This window comes from Anticarsia gemmatalis, chromosome 13 (assembly GCF_050436995.1).
Source record: "Anticarsia gemmatalis isolate Benzon Research Colony breed Stoneville strain chromosome 13, ilAntGemm2 primary, whole genome shotgun sequence".
Lineage (NCBI taxonomy): Eukaryota > Metazoa > Arthropoda > Insecta > Lepidoptera > Erebidae > Anticarsia > Anticarsia gemmatalis.
This window is the reverse complement of record NC_134757.1, coordinates 7291288-7312461: the sequence shown is the minus strand read 5'-3', so window position 1 is coordinate 7312461 and position 21174 is coordinate 7291288. Positions and strand designations below refer to the sequence as shown.

Here is a 21174-nt window from a genome sequence, read left to right as displayed (position 1 = left end):
AAGTTTCTCATAAAACAACCATTCTGTTGTTGTCCAAACTAAGTTCTTGTTATCTGGCCAATCTGTTACTGAATATTTGAATTTATGCAAATTAATAAATAGTGTACAGACAAGCTCGATGTAGCCCGGGGCTAAGCGGGCGGACGACCTAATTGAAGTGGCTCACTGAAATTCGATCATAGAAGAGATATACATTCTGCAGTTTTAGCTATATTCTCTATGTATTCAGAGAATTTTAGCTCTCCATTGTCTAACAAATAGTGTAATCCTACTACATTACTAATCTAGATACTGTATTGACATTTTGTTCTGGTAGTCTGTTACTATGTTGGCGAACAAATGTCAAATGACTTTGACATTTGGTCGATATAATAAGATGATGATTTCCAAAGAATGTGTTGTCTGTGATGTGAAAAAACTAGTACCTTCTCAAATGTTTTTAAAACTTGCTAGAAGCGTTGATCCTTTGTCTATTATTTTTTAGGTAGATAGTTCAAGATTTTAGTAATCTCCTTTGTATCTGAAAAATAGAGATAACATTTTTTGTTGAGTAGCAACATAAAAAATATTTTTGATAGGTTTTTTTCCATTACATTTTACGGTTACAAGCTACCTATCGACCAATTTTGTATGAGAAACTTACGCCACTAGCGTTCTTTTTGTGAACAATTTTTTTTTTTCAAATAAATTTTAATGTCAAAAGCTCTCTAGTTAATAGTATTTGCCTACCGACAATAGAAATTGTACTGCACAAGTGTGATTCTTTACAGTCGGTACTATCGAGAATAGAGGGTTTGGCATTTAAAATGTCCTGTATCGAGGCACTGCAATAGTAATTCTTTCGGGGCCCGTTAGAGCCCTTGATTGATTTTCACACAGCATTTTTCGATTGCTAGCCGGTTGCCTACAGTCGACAGTAGTAGAGATTCGCGCTACCAACGAGTACTCAAAAACAGCTAAAGATTATAATTAAAATACACCTTATAATTATGATATAATAACCCTTTCTAGGTCAAAAGCGTTACGATAAGCAACAACATGTAGCTACTCAAATAAATGAAATAATTTCAACTGAAACACGTTTGTAATTATCGAGTTATATTGTACATAACCACGCTATTGCAGTTTTTAAGTGGCTTTAGCACGTTATATTATTATTATTAACACATTTCTTTTTATTTATACACGGACTAGGTAACGTGTGTGTCTATACTTAGTCTCTACTCTACTTTTTATTTGCGTGGTTTTTACGAAACACCTATATCCTACACCTGTAGTGTAGGTAAGTAAGGTATATTTCCTATACCTATAACAATATTACCTTCCAATCAATGATAGAATTTTGTAACTCAGATTTGTAGGATTAAAAATAAGGACACATTACATACCCATGCGTTCTCTGTTACCTATACATGTCCACTACTCACACACCTCATTAATGAAAACCATTACATCATTTTATCAATAAGAGAATCCCATCAAAAACATCCTGTAAAAACCTCAAGTCTCGCCGTAAAAAGTTGTGAGATCTATATAATACCAAGTCGATTAATCTATTTAGTCTCTACTTAAAGGACCTTCTGTCTTAAGTTATTACGTATGTTATTATCATGCCAATTTAAAAAAATGCCTCTAAAACAAATAGACCGACCTGGCCATCGCATGATTTCATTATTAGTATGTATCACACTACACAGCACGACGAGAAGTTAATGCTCCTGAAATGTTAATGGTGAATTTGTGTTTTCTTGCGATGACCAAGTCGATCTATTTGTTTTAAAGGTATTTTTTTTTAAATGGCATGATAATAACATACGTAATAACTTAAGACAGAAGGTCCTTTAAGTAGAGACTAAATAGATTAATCGACTTGGTATTATATAGATCTCACAACTTTTTACGGCGAGACTTGAGGTTTTTACAGGATGTTTTTGATGGGATCTCACTTCTTTTTGTAGAGCGAACATAAGTCCAATTTGTATGGAAAGACGTTTTTTTTTCATAATTCAACATATTTTCCTATGGGAATGTTGTTCATATTCATGGGCTAAACACCCTTACCCACCCTATACCCCCTCCCGTTATGCTTCATATAGTAGGTACCTATTTACAGCTATTTATTTTATTTTCTCCAGTAATAATAATTCATTAACTGCAAATGTAACCTTGTAATGTTATACATTTATATGGGATTACAAAGTTATTGTTGCAGTTGGTGTATTTAGAAAACTGGACCGAAATTAGAAAATATTAAATTTTTCCCATGATTAAGACACTAAACCCTATTTGTATTTTAAATTTGAAGCTTCTAAGTCTGCTAGAAGTACCTTAGACTTTTGATGATCGGTGAGTCAGTGAGTCAGTGAGTCAGTGAATCAGTGAGTGACAAAATTCAAAATTTTAATAAGTTGTCATTCTTAAACTACTGGTTCAAATTGACTGAAATTTTAAATTTACCGTGTTTATACAATGACTGATTAGTTGCTGAAAATCCAGGCTTCTTGTTTTATCCACAACGAAATTATAGGGGTGTCAAAAATAGCCCGAATTGCTTCGAGAAAAGGATGTTACGGCCGTGCCGCTTTTTTTTTGCTCGACTTGCGGGGGCACTTCCGTGCCCCCAGATTATATTAGTGCTCAAATACACAACGACAACGACGAAAACACATTTGACATTCATTAAGCCCTCACGTCGTTCCCCGTCTTATTCACGCCTTGTTTGTCTAGATATTTGATAGCTCTTAAGACATCGTTAAAGTAAAGTTCATTCTTGTTGCACTATGTCACTGGGTCACTGTTTAGCTAAGCGTCGCCGTAACTAAGAGGAAATTGCTGTAATCGTTGGGCTCGCTAAGCAGGTTAGCTCTATAGATTGTTATTAGTGTACTAGTAAATTGTGTTACAACTAAACTACGAAGATTATATATTAATTTGCTGTTGATGATTGATTAAGATTCAGATTTTTATGACTAGATATATCGACAAGAGATAAAAAGGCTTTGTCATTATAGTTGAATAAGAATAGAATACGCAGTCTAATTTACATTCGTGAGATCATGTTTATTAATTGTCTTGTTCAAAATCTGCTTAAAATGTTCGTTCACGAATATTTATTTTGTTATAAGTACGCAAAACATTTTTCATTTTATAGAATGTACTATCAATATCAAAATACGTAGAACGATTATCCGAACCGCATTCCTCTGATATTTTTTGTGGCGCAAAACAAAGAATCCCGCAAAACAAACCGTGCTTACCTAAATAGTGCCAAGAGGAATTTGCCGCGCAAACATAAATAGAGGGAGTCAATTTATTTAGCTTTGCACTGAGGCGACATTTAAATGGCGCAATTATTTTTTTCTACACTGCCCGTTCATTTGTCAAGCTGCGTTTGCAAACAGGGGTTCGGCTACTTTTTGCTTTCGATCATTATCAACGCTTATTTACTCATTAATTTATCACTGTCCACCAAATTATCTTGTCCAGGGAGGATCAATGACCCAATTTGTGTTTTTAATGCAGGGACGTATTAAAGTTACTTTTTGTTCGCAGTTAATGCTTTCGTGTGGTGATTGAACGTCTTTTGTGGGATTGATTTATGTACTTACTTGTAGAAAATGAAATTGACTGAAATGTAATAGAAGTAACTAAAAAATAGGGTTCTTTTCAAAGTTTTTTGGTCTCGTAACTTTTACAACGTTGTGCACTTAGGAGTATAGTGTAAATATTTTTAACTCTTTTCAATTTCGAAAAGTATAAAAAATACAACGTTTTTATGAGTAAAAACAACAGTTCTAACAAAACATTCGCACCAATAAAAAAATCTTTCGTTAATTTTCAATTGCGAGCGGGATTTAGTGCAGTAAATACGGTCCGAGTACGGAGCGCAGTTCAAACGTTATCTACCGATTCACATACTCAACGGACGAACCATCCGATCGGTTTTACATTTCAACGTATTATCTGCATCGCGTTTATAATAGAATTGCAAATTTAAACCCTTTATAAGCGCTCTGCATTTGGGAACACAAATTCGCTTTTAAGTTCATTTGCATTGCTGTGTCACTGTTGCGGTGACTTCCGAACGTCTGGTTGTGCGCTGCAATGGTTATTACAACAAACACGATCGTTTTGCTTTGCTTTATAACGTCATGGCGTCTAATTTCCGTTTTATGGGGCCGACGTACTGTTTTAATGTCTAATTTATTGAGCGCAACCCCTATTATAATTAAAACTGGCGTTTAATTAAACGAATTTCTGCTTATACATTCATATTTAAAGCGTTATCAGTTGTTGGTTATAATTAAAAACATATTTGATGAGGTTTTGAATACATATTTAGTTACTAATAAGCCTTTAAAATGAGACTAGTTGGTTAGACATTGCCTTATTACGCTTTTTCTAGTTCGTTAATAAAATGATTAAAAACACGTTGAGGACTTTTTCAATGAGTCTTATAAATACGACTAAAAATACTTCACATATGTAAGCACCTGAATCTTGTCATTTCACGATTCAAGCAAAACCTTGCGATAAAGAAAACTTTTTTCACAAAATCCACTCCAAGATTAAAACCGCGATTTGAATTTCTGATTCTGCTAAAGGATTGAAATGAAGGAATTTAGGAAAATTTACATTTGAACGCCGAAGGGAGCGACGGATTACAAGCGCTTATGAAAATTTGTATTCACGTTATGACGGCGGCGAGCATAAAACTGCTAACACTGTGTCCTATTTCGAGATAAATTCTATTATTGAGATTCCAACAAAGACGGATACCTATCCAAGCACCCACACAAAGAAAGGTAGACTTGAGTGTCTTGAAATAAAAAGGGAAACGGGCATTGAAGTTTAAAATGAAGAAGCAATAAAGTCGCCTTTGCAGTCACGATTTGTAATATCTACGGCAATAGCTACGGTAGCGACGATTCATCGGTCGCAGATGCGGCCGTGGCCGACGGCACCATTTTGACAAATGTCGGAGTATGAATGTCATTGAATCATAATAAGTAACAATATGTAGTTAGAATAATTATATCCGAATCTTATCAATTTCTTAAACTAGATTACAGAGTACCTACTAATAAAGTGAGCCAGTCTGCGCACTTCCTTCATATACGTCGTGACAGGATAACTAAAATAAAAGAACATCTCACGCTTCTGTGTTTACTGTTCCGCGTAAAACAAAGGACAAATATTACACGAACGTATACGATCGGAGCAAATGTGAGACACAATCGACCCCGTAAGTAGGGCAATACATTCAGCGGCCCTTCGCGACATATGCGGAGGCCATAAATTCTATTCCACACCTGTAAGTGCTAGACCGTGCCTAGATAAAGAAATTTAATATTGCGGCCTGATTTATGATTTGTTATTCTAGAACGTAGCGAAAATTGTAATTCTTTCGACACTTTGTTCTCTCTTTCTCGCTTTAATCTTTACATATTATAAGAAAGAGACAGAAATATATTCACGTCAAAGAAATGAATGGGGTTTTAGCTAGGCTTACCGTACGTATTAGTTTTAGTATGATTGATTTACGATTTCCCATGCTTTTACTAATATAATGGTATATTACTACAATAACAGTATCCAAATGAATCAATGACCATAATATATTTTGTTGACAGGCATAACCCCAATAGTACTGAGTGATAAATATTTACAATATGCGCCATTCAATGTCAAAATCCTTAACTTGATTCCGTCATCCTCTCTGTCATAAATTAGGTATTTTGGTAATAAAACTCCAAGTTAATCGAATCATAAACGATTGCTCTTAAATAACAACAACAGGGTCTTAAGTTTTACCAAAACCCTTCAAATAAAGCTCTTAGTTCAAGAATCTTGAAGCGGCTATCTTCATTGAAGATTGATTTACCTCCCGACCTAGCAACATTATTATAAGTGAAGTATCTCGATAAAAATAGCACCGTACTTTACAGGTAATTTAATTGCTTGTGTTATGAGAGCGCTTATACCGGATTTCGAAAGTAGTTAAGACGTAATAAATATCTTAATTAATTTGTGTTTATGGAAAATAACTAATCAATACCTTTAGCTTCTGTCAACTCATGAAATATTCATTTCATGTTAGGCTAAATTATGTCAATGATTACTCGAAACTGTCAATTTGAGGTAAAAATTTGACTAAAAGCATATTACTAAAATCATCCACAGCTGAACATAGGCCAATCCGTACAATTTCACAACGCCCAAAATTTTACATTTCTGAAAATATAATAAATGCAAGCTTTTGTGAGAATGTACCTAGGTAAGTATACTTGATACCCTTTCACGCAAAAAAACAGAATTAATTTGAGCAGAAATATATGTATAAACTATAGTAGTGTATAATACACGTAGACTATACATTTTTAAGGGTGTACAGTGCATGTATAACTGCTATAGATGTATAATATATAACTTTACTACTATACTAACGTGTATGTACTTATTGGATTAACTTTAAAATGTATGGGTTATTTTAATAGGATTAACAAAAATGTACGTTAGTAATCGGATTGCTTCCGAGTGTTTTATTGACGGATTATGCTAATGCCTCGCTTATTGTTGTGGTTTTAGGATAGATAGGAATATTTTATAGTCCATGTTAATACTAATAGCATTAAAAAAACTAATGTTGGAAATTATTAATGAAAATATTCTTTGGGATCGAATAAAACAAATCTATGAAATTATAAATCACCAAAAATTATATAATTACGACGGATTTTTACGCCAATTCTAAGAATGACAATACTATACTATACTCTTACTTATATTGCATGATTTAAAAAATTAAATTTTTAACCCTTTGGCATATTATTATAAGCAAACTCCGAACGAAAACACGACTTTTAGATAGCTGCTTATTTTTTTATCGCTTCCCGGTAATGCATGAACGCGCTAATCCCGTTCTGTAATTTTTAGCATGAAAATCAAAATAATAAAAACACGTCGACGATACAACAACGTGTTTTCCTCGTTCACTTCCACATTTTGCTTTTGTAGCAGATGTCTAATGTTCTGGATTATCGACAAAACTTTATGTATTGAGAAATATTGTGTGAATATGGAAATGGAAAAGTTTGGCAGCTTTGTACCACTTGTGGTGAAGTATGTTTTCAATACAATGACGCTTTGAAAAATGTCGTTAAAGAGTCTACTGAGCGGTCATCATAGTTTGCCGTGCCTTTTATATTTGACTGAACAAACTTTTTTAATATATGTTGCTCTAAGGATAAAAAACCTTTAGAATAAAAATAGGTCGGTAAAATAATGTACTGATTAAACGTGTACCTACTAATAAAATAATTCGTGATAAAATCCAATTAAAAACTTAATTACGATCAATTACATCGATCACTAATTTCACGTTATACAGAGTGTTCGGTAAATCGCTCTGATTAACTTATTAATGAGTACTTCACTGCGTCGATATGTTAATGGTATTCAATTACTTTTTAATAACTCGCTATCGAAAGCACTTCATTATATCACAAAATGTATTTTAACAATTAAAACGTGAGAATATGGCAGAATGTAAATCGTTGTGAATTAATAATTTTGTGTGTTTACGCACGTTGTATTTTAGCGGTTTAATGAGTGTGTGTTTAATAAATAAGTCCTCATTAAACAGTATTATAAACACGGCATTTAAAATATCCTGCTGTATATAGTGTTGTTCGTTTACGTAACAGCAGTGGTTCTGAAACACGAACAATAAGTAATATACATCAAAATTACCTGCTTTTGTAAATTGTGATTACATAAATGAAATCCGGGTTCGCCAACACGCCACGGCTTACGTAAAAGTTTGTTACCGTCGCCTCGTATTGATTAGCATAACATTTTCCTTACTATTATTTTAATGAGTTACCGTGAACGAGTAAACGTTCTGAAATAACTTTAAGCAGCTAAGCACGTTTCGGGGAATGTGTTGTTTCGTAAACTAAGCGAGCTGAGGTCGAATAGTTTAGAACTTGATTAGATGAAATTGTGATACACAAATTATAGAGATAGGTAATAACTATGCCAAAAGCTACTTTTATTGCGGTAGCTCAAAAAACTTATTTTTGGGTAATTTATTTGAATAAAAATAAATGTTATTATCATTATTATGTTACAAACTAGCATGCTTAGGTATTTTTGTTTACCGTTAAAGACTCGTATTCATTCTCACATTCTCGTTAACAACCTACGCCATCCCACCATCACAGTACAAAGATTAATTACCTTTTCCTCTTTACAGGTACTAATATGAAACAACATCTCTCCGGACGAAATGTTGTGACATACACCGTGCCCACATGAGAAGCGGGGACACCTGACACTAACGAAAATGTGTCATCCAAAGAGTTCTCATGACGTCAACAGAACTTTTTTGTTCATGATAGTGCTTCTCTCCTTAAAACTGTGCAGTCCTCAGGACTTGAACGAGGAATTTGTGAACGAGGATAGTATAGAAACTTTATCTGATATTAGTATGGTTGTGCCAGTGAAAAAGGTGAAGTTTCCACGGAACGCGGGTGCGTCTACGCCGTGTAGGATGAGCGAGTTGCTCTGTGATACTGGACAGTGTATATCGCTGGACAAGTATTGTAACGGCGAGGACGACTGCGGCGATAAGAGCGACGAGCCCAAGTCTTGCACGCGTAAGTACTATCTTCCTATCTCACTTGTGTACCGCCGTTATGTAAGATTATTGTGACTCGCGTGTTCCCTGACAGCTAACTAAGTTGCATGTTCTTGCCGCTGAATTAAGATTCAGCTTTAAATTAATAACTTTGAAATGTATTTTGCATTTAATCCCTGTTTATTCGAGTTCAAACGACGATTCAGTTCTACAATAACTTTGTAGAAAGTGTTTCAAAAGTAATATGTGGAGATAAAGGACTTTTTCATACAAAAATGTGCGAATATAAATCTTTTGAAAGTCATTTTAGGTCATTCAAACGCATTTTTAATATGTCTCCCCTTCTCGGTTTGCTGACATCTGTCACAAAAGAAAAGGTATGGTAAAGGAGGCTAAAGATTGGGCCTTAACGTCAGCGGTTCTGTAAGATATGGGAAAGGGTCTTAAGTACAAAAGAAAGGGGTAATCGATTTTCCTGAGGGAAGCAATTTGAAAACGATAATATGGTTTGTATTAAATCCGTTTGAATCAGCAATATTATGAAGCTTTACATTACAAAATGATCGTTAAGATTAAACAAGAATTAGAATATGCAAGTGTTATGAACTCGTAATCAATTTGTATAATCGATAAAATATTGGAACACAGAAAATATATCGAATGATTGATAGCTTATTATTAATAACATACTGAAAACACGCTCATCAAATATTTCGTAAATTGAAATTCATTTCAAAAAGGTGTCAGGATTGTACACTTCTCTTGGCCACTTGAGTCGCAATTCTCATGGCCTCAGTTGCTGCGTCGTATGGCAGTCGAGTGGCTGTGTCAGCGATGGACAGACTTGGCTCCCTTTGCCTTTTATGTAATATTCATCTCCGGAGTTATGCGAGGACTCCGCCAAAACATATTATACAAGATGTTTATGGATTTACGTAATACCGACGGACTGTATTGCTTCTGCATTATTTTGGTAGTTGGGGGACTTTGCATTGTGTTGAGGCATTCAAGTGGAAGGGTTCTGATTGGTTTTGTGGACCATTTGTTGTTGTGTTGCTTACAAAGTCCTTCCAAACGTTTAGTTGTCGGGAGTTACTTTAAAAGTTTTTAATAATGCAGACCATTGTGCGCGTGGTACGTTTTTTTTACTTTTATCACATATCTTCAATAACGAACTATTTACGAGGGAGTTTTGTATATTTACTTTTTCTTATAAAATGTTCCTGCTAACGGACTAATAAATATAATTCACGCGGTACCTATTTTTATCAACGAATCTTCGTTTTCTGAATGGACAACGAAGGAAAGATTTCCAGGAAGATTTATTTATTGAGTTAATATCATCGGAATAACGAACGAGTGATTTACATTGAAATAAGAAGTTGGTATCCGTATTGTTCCAGAATAATCTATACGTCCAATAAAAATGTAATCCGTCGGTCCGTGGTCCCCATCAGACAGATGCAGTGACCTCCCAAGAGATAGAACTGTGCAAACTCATTGTAATCTAGTTCTTTCAATTCCCTTTGTGAGTACATCTTCGAGCTCTTTTGTGTAAGACAATTATCGTTGCAGACATTTTCAGAGCAAAAACGTATTTTACTAGCGAGAAATGAGAGCCGTTTTGGTGAAACTGCGCGAGGCAGATTAAGGCATGCTTTACTGGAATTTATTTGTGTTTGGGATTGCCGATAGTACTACACTGTTAAATGTACTTGCGAGAAAGTGTTTGTCCGAAGCTGGTTTAAAAGCTTTGCTTAGACGGGGTCGTATTTATTTGCACTAGTTACTTAAGTTTATTTTGAGTAATGCTCCAACTAGTTTTATCACTGCACTCACTCGGCTGCGGATCAAGTGATCGATTAACAGGTCAAGTGAGGTAAACTTTGCAAACAGTACGAAGAAGAATGTGAAAACAGTAAGTGTTGTTTAGCACTAGAAGAAACGTCTATTATATCATGGGCACAAAAAAATATTTTTAAAAATACATAATTATTTTAGGTACTACTATTACATAGCTTATTATTGGCCAGTAGTCATCTATTGCAGATGATAAAGGCGGCGTAAAATTATTATTAGAACACTCTCATTCGCCGCTTAAAAAGCAAACGAGAGTGGCAATACTTAAATAGGACTGGTAATACTTAAAGATATTAAAAAATAACAATCTGTTGGTATGACGGTGGTACGAATAAAACTAAGGTATATATACTTAAGTATAACTTTATCAGCAATACAAGTGTCCTCTACCTTGGCTATTAAGTTTAATTTTTAATTTTCTCACCCTCTTCGCTGCAATTCCTTGCATAATTTTTGCAAGGAAAAGAATTCATTTTGTTATCATTATTCCTTGGAGAATAGTTGCGATGGAGTATAAGTGGACTTAATTAAACAAAGAAATGTTATCATATAAATTGTTTTATTAATTTGTACTGAACACCTGCATCCATGGAGGTAAAATTGAAAAACTTTATAGTATTATTTAAATATTAAAGTTAGTAAAAAAGCATAACTTGAAATAGGTAAAATAAAAAACTAGTGTAGCTAATGTACGACTAATATAAATTGACGACTAAACACCTCATAAAGACACAATTACACTAAATGTTAAACGGTTCACTAAACACAAAAATGATCTGAAATGGCGTCAGGAAATATTCATGCAAACATCGTGAAATTTTAAATAGCAACCACTCAAAGTCTGAGGCGAACAATAAACCTTCTTTAATTATAGCGACCGCTGAAACGAGCTTTCCCTTTTATCGTGCCCACGTAGGTGGTCATTAAGCCAAAATATAGCTACAATTAACAAAAAAACCCACGTTTAATAAGGTGTTAAGTTTACCGGGGTGGTGTTTACAAAATGGACTGTCATTAGTCACGAACCCAAGGTGAGATCCCGTGTGTGTCTCCACGGAGCATTCTTACCGGCGAAATTGCGGTAATAGTGCCGTTTAGTGAATAATAAAACTATTATGTATTGAATGATAAAGGAAATAAAGAAGAATGGAGTCCTATTATGTCTCGGTTTGTTGTTATTTTTTTCTTGGAACGTTTAGTATCATACTTAATGTAAAGAGGCTTACTTTATCACTCTAACTTTTAAACATCTGCTACTCAGTAATAACTTCGTCAAGACCCAGCATATTTCAAAAAAATATGAAACCTACATTTTAATCTGCAAAATGTTACGCCCTACTTTTTTCGGCTAATAAATTGGAAAATTCCAAATGTAAGCTCGACTTTTTGCTTTAAGTTAAAATATTTTACATTCATTCGCGTTTTAAATAGCTATTTTATGTTTTATTGTGGAATTAAGAATGCAAATAGGTCACACTACGGTGAGTTAACTCGAAATCAATTGTAGCTGCGAGAAAAAAATGCCCGTAGAAACGTAAATGAGGTCAGGTAGTCCAATGAACGAGAGGCTTTTTAATTAAAAGAATTATTTAAATTCACCACTGCATCGAGCTAAGTGGGATGTTATTAAGAGCTTATTCTCATTTTCTGCTGGGCTGAGTCGATGTGTAATGCGATTGTGCAAGAGTTTCACTATTATTTCTTGTTATGAATTCAGAGATATTTTTATAATAATTGCCTTGAGGCCATATTTTGAGCCTTGAGTAGGCCATATTTTGTTATGTTATGTAAGTATCATTATGAAGTTCATGCATGTCTGTTACTTTACGACATCTGACTGATATTAAATCGGATACGGGAGCGTTATCCACAAAGAAAAATAGTATTTATGTTAACTTACTTTTAAGTACCGAAAATCTGAACTCAAAAGAAAAATAAATAGTCTGAGTCCGACACAGAAATTCGGAGAATAAATTGTCAATTCAAAGCTCGAGGCTCGATTTGATCGATCTAGATAGGTTACCGGCAAATGGGGGCAAACTGTGAAAAACATCCGATCACGTGTAGGTAAGAGGAAGTAAAACCTTTGCCGAGAAACTCGAGAATTCGGATCAGTGACGTAGCGGGGTCATGGACCTCAAACCAAACATTTTGATAGCCGTTGGACGATGTAATGTGTGTTATTTTTTTAGAAAATTGGACGGATATTGACGTGTATCGTATGTCCTGTTATGTTAGTAATCGTTGTGATGAAATACGAGAATATCGGGCAATATTGGATGTTTATTTTATGATGTAGAACTTTCTCGTTGTTCAGGTACCAGTTATTATTTTGGAAATGAAACGTCAGCACATTGAACATACATAATTTGGGTCTCTAAATTAGTCATTTTTTAGAAATCCACATGTTTTATATCTTTCGGCAAAAATATTGCTAATCGGGCAAGAAGAAAAGCAAAATTCTTATTTTATCCAATCTTTACCCATTCTCCTATCCCATCATTTAAAATACCTATATAAAACAATTGTCCAAAATATCCTAAAAAAAAGACAAACATAAACTTTACGTTACATGTCGTCATTAGTCCAACAGTATTTCACGTTATTACTACATAACCACTTAAAACAATGCACAATGGATCCCGAACAGTGGCGAAAGAATAATTAAGTTCACCACAAACGTTCACGCGACACCGTATGCACATAATTAAAGCCTTCGGGAGCGTAGTCTTACTAAATTAGTAGATTTTAGTGTGAAACCGAAAATGTTGTACCAGTATTATACAGATGTATTACTTAGTTAGTATAGTTAGTACTTGTAATCTCTTTGTTGTTAATTAGACAGGTTATTGAAATATAATAAAAGCTATGAATGATTTATCATTTTAAACGCTACATTCACGGGAACTATTTGGAGTTTCTAGTATAAAATTGTCATTAAACTATTCTCTCTTCCTCCTAAAGGAAAGGATACCTGTTTAACATTAGTTAATTAAATCAAAAGTGATGCATTGTGTCGTGAAACCCATAGCGATCTTTTCTGGTTTACGACGAACAATAAATATTATATAACCAAGAACCATCACCTTAAATGGAGCATCCAAGAGGTTTTTTTAAAATTGCCTATTGACTATCGACAACCAAGTATCTGTTAAATACGTGTAAATGACAAATCAGCGCCCCTAGCGTATTCCATAAGAACTATTTTTCAACTAAATATCAAACGATCGTTCTATATTATCAAGTGAAGTAAATGCCTACAGATCACTGACCTCAAATGATTGTTTAAGTAAACACAATAATCAGATTTGCAATAGTAATCAGTGCTAAGTACACAAGTAAGCCTACAGTAAAACTGTATTAGCAAACAGGAGCAAGCACGTGTGGCGCACTAATTATGTGCAAACTGGAAATCGTGCTTTGCGCACATTAGTAGAGTTATCAACGTTACACACTCTCCACGGGAACTAAAATTAAGACTACTGTTTTATCGTATTTGATTACTTCTGTGAAATTTTAGTTTATAATAATATGTCATATATTAAATAATTTTGGTATTATTATTAGAAATTAGTCAAGCTGATCGAGAAGAAAAGTACAATGAAATCTCTACTTGAAATTCCCAAATTGTTGTATGCTGTATAAATAATTATTTTTGAGAAACGCTTTCCATCTAAACCTTGTGATATATTATTAATGTTTTATTAGTTGGAACCTTTCTAAATACTACATTTTTGAAGACAAAATTAAAAACAAGAAAACCATTGATCACTACATATCCAACGTTCACACATTCAACAAATATCAAATTATCCTTGTAAATTAAAAAACGTACCAAAACATCTAAATCTTATTCAAACTCCAAGTTAATTCAAATGCTGGTGAATCCCTAAGACTACATAACTGGTGCCGGCTTCACACAGTCTTAAACATACAATTATTCCACTGCGTTACATACCAATTATTTCTCACTAGTGTCATTCACCTCACATCTTTATCCCCTATTCGACAATCACGCTCGCTAGCGTGCCTATTCCCGGGGAAGTTTGCAAGAACAATTCCGTTCACATTCGGGTAAAACTTCACTGAGTACTAACGGCGTCCTCACTAAAATGTCTCAATTATGTTCGCTAAGCAAACACTTTTGTTCGTATTCCGTCGTATTCGAAGCTCCTTTGTAGTTTTAAACATATTTATATTACTAGTTTTCAGTTGAGTTATTTTTTATGTTAAGTTAAAATGTTGATGTTTGAAGATAATTATTACAGTATTACTATTACGAAATGTCTTTTATTGAGTTACATTTACGTACTACTCATGATATATCAAATACTTACTTTAGAATCAATGTTTGACGTATGATAATAACATCTTCATTCTTGTGAAAATCAATAGAGAAAAGTGTAAAAAGCTATTTTGACTAGATTTAAAATTATTTGCATAAAGTCAAAAGTACTATTTGTTCAAACTGGTTCATAGAACTGATTTAGTACTTGTGATTCAGAAATCAATGTTCATTTATTGCGAATAAAAACGACTATTGAAGCCAAAATCCCGCAGTTGAAATGGCTCCGAGTCAAGTGTCGGAAATCTTACGAACAATTCGAAGATTTGACATAATAAACTTGTTGACTTAACAAAAGTTGACTAATTAGCGAGTGAGAACTAAAATAACGAAATGGCTTCGACAGCTCGCCTTTCACTTGAAACTTGAACAATCAAAAGTTGCGAATTTAAGTTTTGACAGAATAGGCCAAACAAATTAGGTTATATCATTTTACGTAATTAAGCGGTGAACTGGTTTTGGTACTTCGTCAAAACAAAAGAAGAACAGTGGGGCACATTAATGAAAACAATGATATTTGGGGGAGCAGAACACTTGTCTTATGCTATGTAATGCGCTGTCAGGGAGGACAAAGGCAGTTTTTTTTCAAAAAGATCGTAAAAATATGGCCCCAGTCCATTGTGAGCGGCGCTTATTCACGATATTTTTCCTTCTCATTTCCCTATTTTTGTGTTGAAAGGATTAACAATAGTACAGGTACGGTCTGTTTTATAATGACTTGCATAAATTTAGGACACATATTTCATTTTGTGATTCCTTTTTGGCTTGTTTAATTGTCTTTATGCTGGTTCTACATACTTCATATTTCAACACACCGGTTCATCTTGTTTGTTAGTCTGTTTTGATAATACTTTTTTATGCAAATATTGATGTCCTGCTTTTTCTTATTTAAAACAAAATAAGTTTCTTTTTGCCCGTAGTTCAATCATGTTTCTGACGAACGGGAACATTACACACATAGCTTTTAGAAAACCCTTTCATTTATAAGCGTGTTTAAAATTTTCCTAAAAGAAAGAAAAATATTTCCAACATTCGTTCGCAAACGATACCCAAGTGCTTTGACCACATAATTCCCAATACGAATAAGTTGAAAATAAATAAATTTTATTCAGGTCAGTGCTACATATTTAATTTTTCTCTTACCGCGTGGCTAGACATTTAGTTCATGGTACGAGCCGCCAGCGCACAAGTCACACTTGACCGCTTTTTATTTTTCTATTCAAACTTAAGTGCTGTTCAGTTGAGGTGTGACGGGGAATTTTGACTGCAGTTTTTTTATTCATATTATAAGAGCTAGTTTGCAGACTAATTTATTTGTTAACTTTACATTCATAAAATCACGCCTTTTTCTGAAAGTGAAGGGCAGAGATCAGAAACCACCACTTGATACGATGGTTACAAACTTCCTTTGCTTCCTTCACATATGTACATAATATCTTGCCATACAGGACAAGATGTATGGATTAACTTGTCTTGTTAATTTTGTGAATTGTATTTATGATTGTACATGCGTTCAATAGCTTTCATTATTTGCTTGCTCTGTTTTAAAAAAAATAAAGGCCTCATCCGCTAATGTACAAAACACTTTTTGATGAAATCATAAGTTGGTTACGACGCGCTACGTTGCTAAGCTGTGCTACGAAATCGTAGCGGCTCGTAGATCGTCTAAGAAAACAGAGATGTCAGCGGTAAATAGCGACGTACAAAAATGTATCTACTATATTATGTAGCTTATATACACTATAACATTTTTAAATCTTTAAAGAAACATACAAGTAAAACATAAAAAAAACAAACTTATTTCCTTGAACGCATAGTTTATGAGACGCACCCATCAAATGACAACTTTGACTCCTGCGTCACTTCTAAGTATCAACATCATTATAAAAAATATTATTATAAAAATCTGCTTCAACATTTTTAATTACGAAGCGGTCTTTAGATAGTAAAGTGAACTTAAAGCTTTTACTGAAGCCTAGTGACGTTATAATCACGTCAGGGTATCAGAAATTCCGTCTAGCAGCGACCTACTCGCTTCACGGTATGCTTAACAATTATGTGACATACTTACGGATAAGGAAACTGTTGTTATCCGTGCCAAAAATTATATTCCATACACATATTTAGATATTAAACGTAAGCAATTCCTTTGTTTCAAGGAATAATACTGAGTATTACTTTTGAAATCTTTGGCAATTGTTCATTTAGAATAAGTAGTTATATGAGTTGGCGATTGTCGTTTAACACGCAAAAATAAAACTATCTTTATAAGATTAACACACTTTTATTGGCATGCTTAAATGACTGCAATGTCTTCTATAATCTCGTCATTTAAATCGCAATTGGTGTTCTGAGTCAATTCTCCTGTTTATTCTGTACATATTAATTAGATAATTATTCAAGAAATTAATTATATATACTTACTGGATTTGAGTGTACCATTTTACAGGTTTCTATAATATTAGCAATTGAATTAAGATTCTATCCTAATTATTTTTACAATTTGACATTTTATCGCAATCGTTTAGACATATCAAAGTGCGGTAACTAACTTGTGGTGACGTCATCTTGTGACACTGGTGAAAACATACTTAAGAAACGTAACACAATACGACTTTAAAGTACACTTTTCCATGAATAAATTATGTTGGTTTTAAACGTTTTTACAACAGTTCTGTCTTTTTAATGTTTCACGACTTCTTTATATTTTGTTCTAAAACAAAAGTAAGCCTACATTGTCTTAGGGTTATACAAGCTTCTTGAATTTGGTTCAGTATTTATATGCGTGTTTTTCGTAAGTCGTTACTCTTAGGTCTGACACTGAAAACTTTTCTCATTAACCCTTGAATTATTGCCTAATGTAATAATAGGTTTGTACAAAGTTTTGCAACTTATATCTATATTTTCAAAGAATGCAGAATTAGCCTGAACTTTTCTGCTTAGATTGATATTCGTGAATTACGTAGATTTGCAAGTTTGAAAACTTTATAAATTATAATGGCAGTCTTAGCATTTTCTTATTGGTAAGCGTTTTCCAAGTATTTAAATGGTAATTAGCCACGTGATAAAAAGATTAGAAGCTGACGTACAACGTGATGCTTATCAATAAAATAATATGGCAATATATTCGATCTGTTTTTGGACATCTTAATTATTGAAAATCTGAAAAAAAATTGTCATCGTTTAATCTTTAATGCACATCTCATGATACATCTAAACTGTCCGAATTATTATTTACGACATAAATGTATTAGGGTTGACAAGACTGTTTCTTCACGTTGTCAATTTGCCACCGCACTTTTCCTCACCAACAGCAATAAATCTAACATGTTATTTCTCTTTCCCAGCATGCAACAGGACTTACATGGGCGACGTCGGTCGTACATACGAATTAGAAGTGCGACGGCCGCGCGAGGACCATCTCCCTTTCCTCTGTCACCTCAACTTCACAGCCACCGGAGGCAACTACGGAGACATTATACAGGTATTTAGAAGATACGTGATCGAGTTTACAAGTAGTAGACCCCCGTCAGATGGATCGGTCCGAATTAACTATGTGATTGTAATCTGAAGTAGGATTTTGTTTAGGATCGGCTTAGGCTGGAGGCTCGGACGTTGGTTACATGTGAAATAGTGTTTTTAGGATATGCAATGTTTTGTTTTATTGTGATAGTTAAATGACATAATTATTGCACTTATAGTTAAGTTATTTTAAGTAATTATAATTACAAAACACATTATTGTTTAATATCTTTAATATAACATTTTCATTCCACAAAGCAAGATGTTTATCATTTGAACTTAGGACCAAAAAATATAGAAATGATTACAAAATTAAGTATTCTTGGCACAAAAGTTAGATACGTTTGTAATTTTATCCTTACTCACGAATATCTTAAAACAATGAGTGAATTGTATCGAGAGGCTCGTTAAAAAACCCACGGATGAACGACATTTTTGTCTTAAGCAAGGTTCACACTTAAAGACAATATGCATGATAAAAGAAAGCATAAATATTATAATGTTAAAAACGTCGATACGGTATTATAGCTGATTGTATAATTATTATTATCGATTAATGGTTTCTAGGGTGAACAGTTAATAATAGCCTTTCAGTTTTTAATAGTCTTAGTTGCGATTAAAATACTAGAGTTAGATTAAGTACGTTAATATACTTCTTGTGGGACGGTCATCTTTCGCTCTATGTCTGACAACATGATGAAGTGGTATATTTAATACTCAAATTATCATTAAATTATTTAATAAATCAGACAAGACTCACAATTTTAATGTATGGTAATGGTTTTAATAATATTTTTTTTAAACTTGGCTTTTGAATTTGAAATATTTACCTGCACATTCAAACAAAAATATACTTAGTTTTAATGCTAGTTTTTCAAGCAAACATGGCTGCATTCTCTTCCCAATTTATCTGACAATGCGAAAGTGGGTTGTCTTAGAAATGAAAACTTACGTTTGCGTTATTACGTGCAGCACATGCTACATGCGCTACGTGCTACGTGTTCGCAGATGTGTACCCAGCTTTATTTCTACAGAACCATTTTAAAGTATTCATAGTTCTATTTTCTTTCTTAATAGGAACCGGAATGGAGTTTCTTAATTATAATGTAGTTTCAAGTTTTTACTATGGCGTTACTAATTTGTACGCGAATCAATTGTTATGTCGGGTAGCAAATAAGATATCGTAAACTTTAAAAACGTCGCCGCTAATTTATGTTATTTAAAATAACCGCTTAAGCTAAAAGAACATGCAAACAAACCACCTCTAAGCAGAATCATCACTAGCATACATATTTTATTCATACATTCGGCTGTCAGAGTTAGGCCACCTTTGTTGTAATTTCGTGTAGACCCGATGGTTTCTACACGACGAGCGAATGAAGGTTTATTGGCTATCTATTGCAATCATATATCTAATAGGAATTTAAATACAATTCTGTGAAACTACAAATGAGGTCGAACACTACTAGTACAAAAAAACATTCCTAAATCAATAACAAATCTTATTTTCATCGTCGCCTCTAGGGAAATACTCGTATGATGTTATTATCTTTGATTTTTAACCTTTCACCTTTGTTCTAGTTAACGTTCGACACGTTTACCGTGGGTAAGTTTGTGTCGTTCACCTCTGATGGGTGTCCGGACGGGCACATGACGATCGTGGAGAGAAGTCCGTCGCCACCCACGGGACAGTGGTGCGGCTCTGCGTGGGGTTACACTGTCTACTTCAGCGAGTCTGACAGCATAAATATGACTTTAAGATTAGATCGGCTGAGTCAACAGGTCAGTGTTGCCAAATATTTACAGCGGTATTTTGTACAGCTTCGTTTTTAAATTGGCCATGTCCTTTGTCCGACACAAATTTAGTAACCAACGTGTACTATGTTGGTTACTAAATTTGACTTAAGGATAAGAAAGAAACAATCTTAAAGAGTCTACACGGCCTACAGAGTCTTTACGCAAAAAATATCATGCTACCGACGAGTATAAGTTAAAATGTGTTGCCTAGTAGTTTTTATGGTTGTCTTACCGTAATTGGTGAGATAAAAACGTTAAATTGATGTCACCTCATACTAACCTTAAAGAATAATACCAAAACGCAAACAATTAATTAACAAAACTACTAAGTATAAGAGCGAGAAATCTGTACCATTTAGACGCAAAACACACAGCTATATGGTTTAACATACAATTTGTTAACACAACAAACTGACGTGTTTAATTAGACTTTTTGCTCTCAGCAAAGTTAATCCGTATAAATGAACAACAGTATTTATCTTCATTAAGAGTCACTTACTAAGCATCCCTTTGTGTTTTAGTGACGTCACGTAGCTAACTACATGTTTTCGCCTGTGACTCGGCTAATATTTCACATCACCCCGCTTTTAACGGTTCGCTGCCTTTCCTTTATCTTGTGCTAGCAGCCGTATTATGTGCACCGGGGGTTGAACTTTCGATCAATTAATTAGGCGACGATTACGGACGCCCTCCCGGGACCGCAGGATAAGGATACCTCGCTATTACAATAATGTTATTGGGCACCGCCTTAATTCCTTAATTTAATAATGGGAATTTCGTTTCGCCATTTAAAACATTTCGGATGGCTCCCTAAATTTTGTTAATGCGCACCGCTTTATCTCTTACTAATATTTCCCGTTTGAATGTTTCTGGATGAAATTCCGCTCTCCTAATTGATTAATGACTCTTTTTCGATTTATAAGTGGAAAATTTGATTACGTTTACCAGCTTCTTGTAAATTGTTTGATGTTCCGTCGTGGCCTATTTTACGTCTCTTTCTTCCCTCGAT

The 21174-nt window shown here is 34.0% G+C and overlaps 1 protein-coding gene across 2 annotated transcripts in view; it reads left to right on the top strand.

Annotated features, from left to right (window-relative positions):
* Nucleotides 1–21174, top strand: part of LOC142977920 (uncharacterized) — a 57115-nt gene that overhangs the window by 23970 nt on the left and 11971 nt on the right. For both annotated transcript variants that reach the window (XM_076122050.1, XM_076122049.1), the window contains exons 2-4: nt 8258–8660; nt 18194–18330; nt 19950–20150. In XM_076122050.1, the coding sequence (XP_075978165.1) occupies nt 8348–8660; nt 18194–18330; nt 19950–20150 (651 nt within the window). In that variant the 5' untranslated portion in view covers nt 8258–8347. The remainder of the gene's footprint in view (nt 1–8257; nt 8661–18193; nt 18331–19949; nt 20151–21174) is intronic.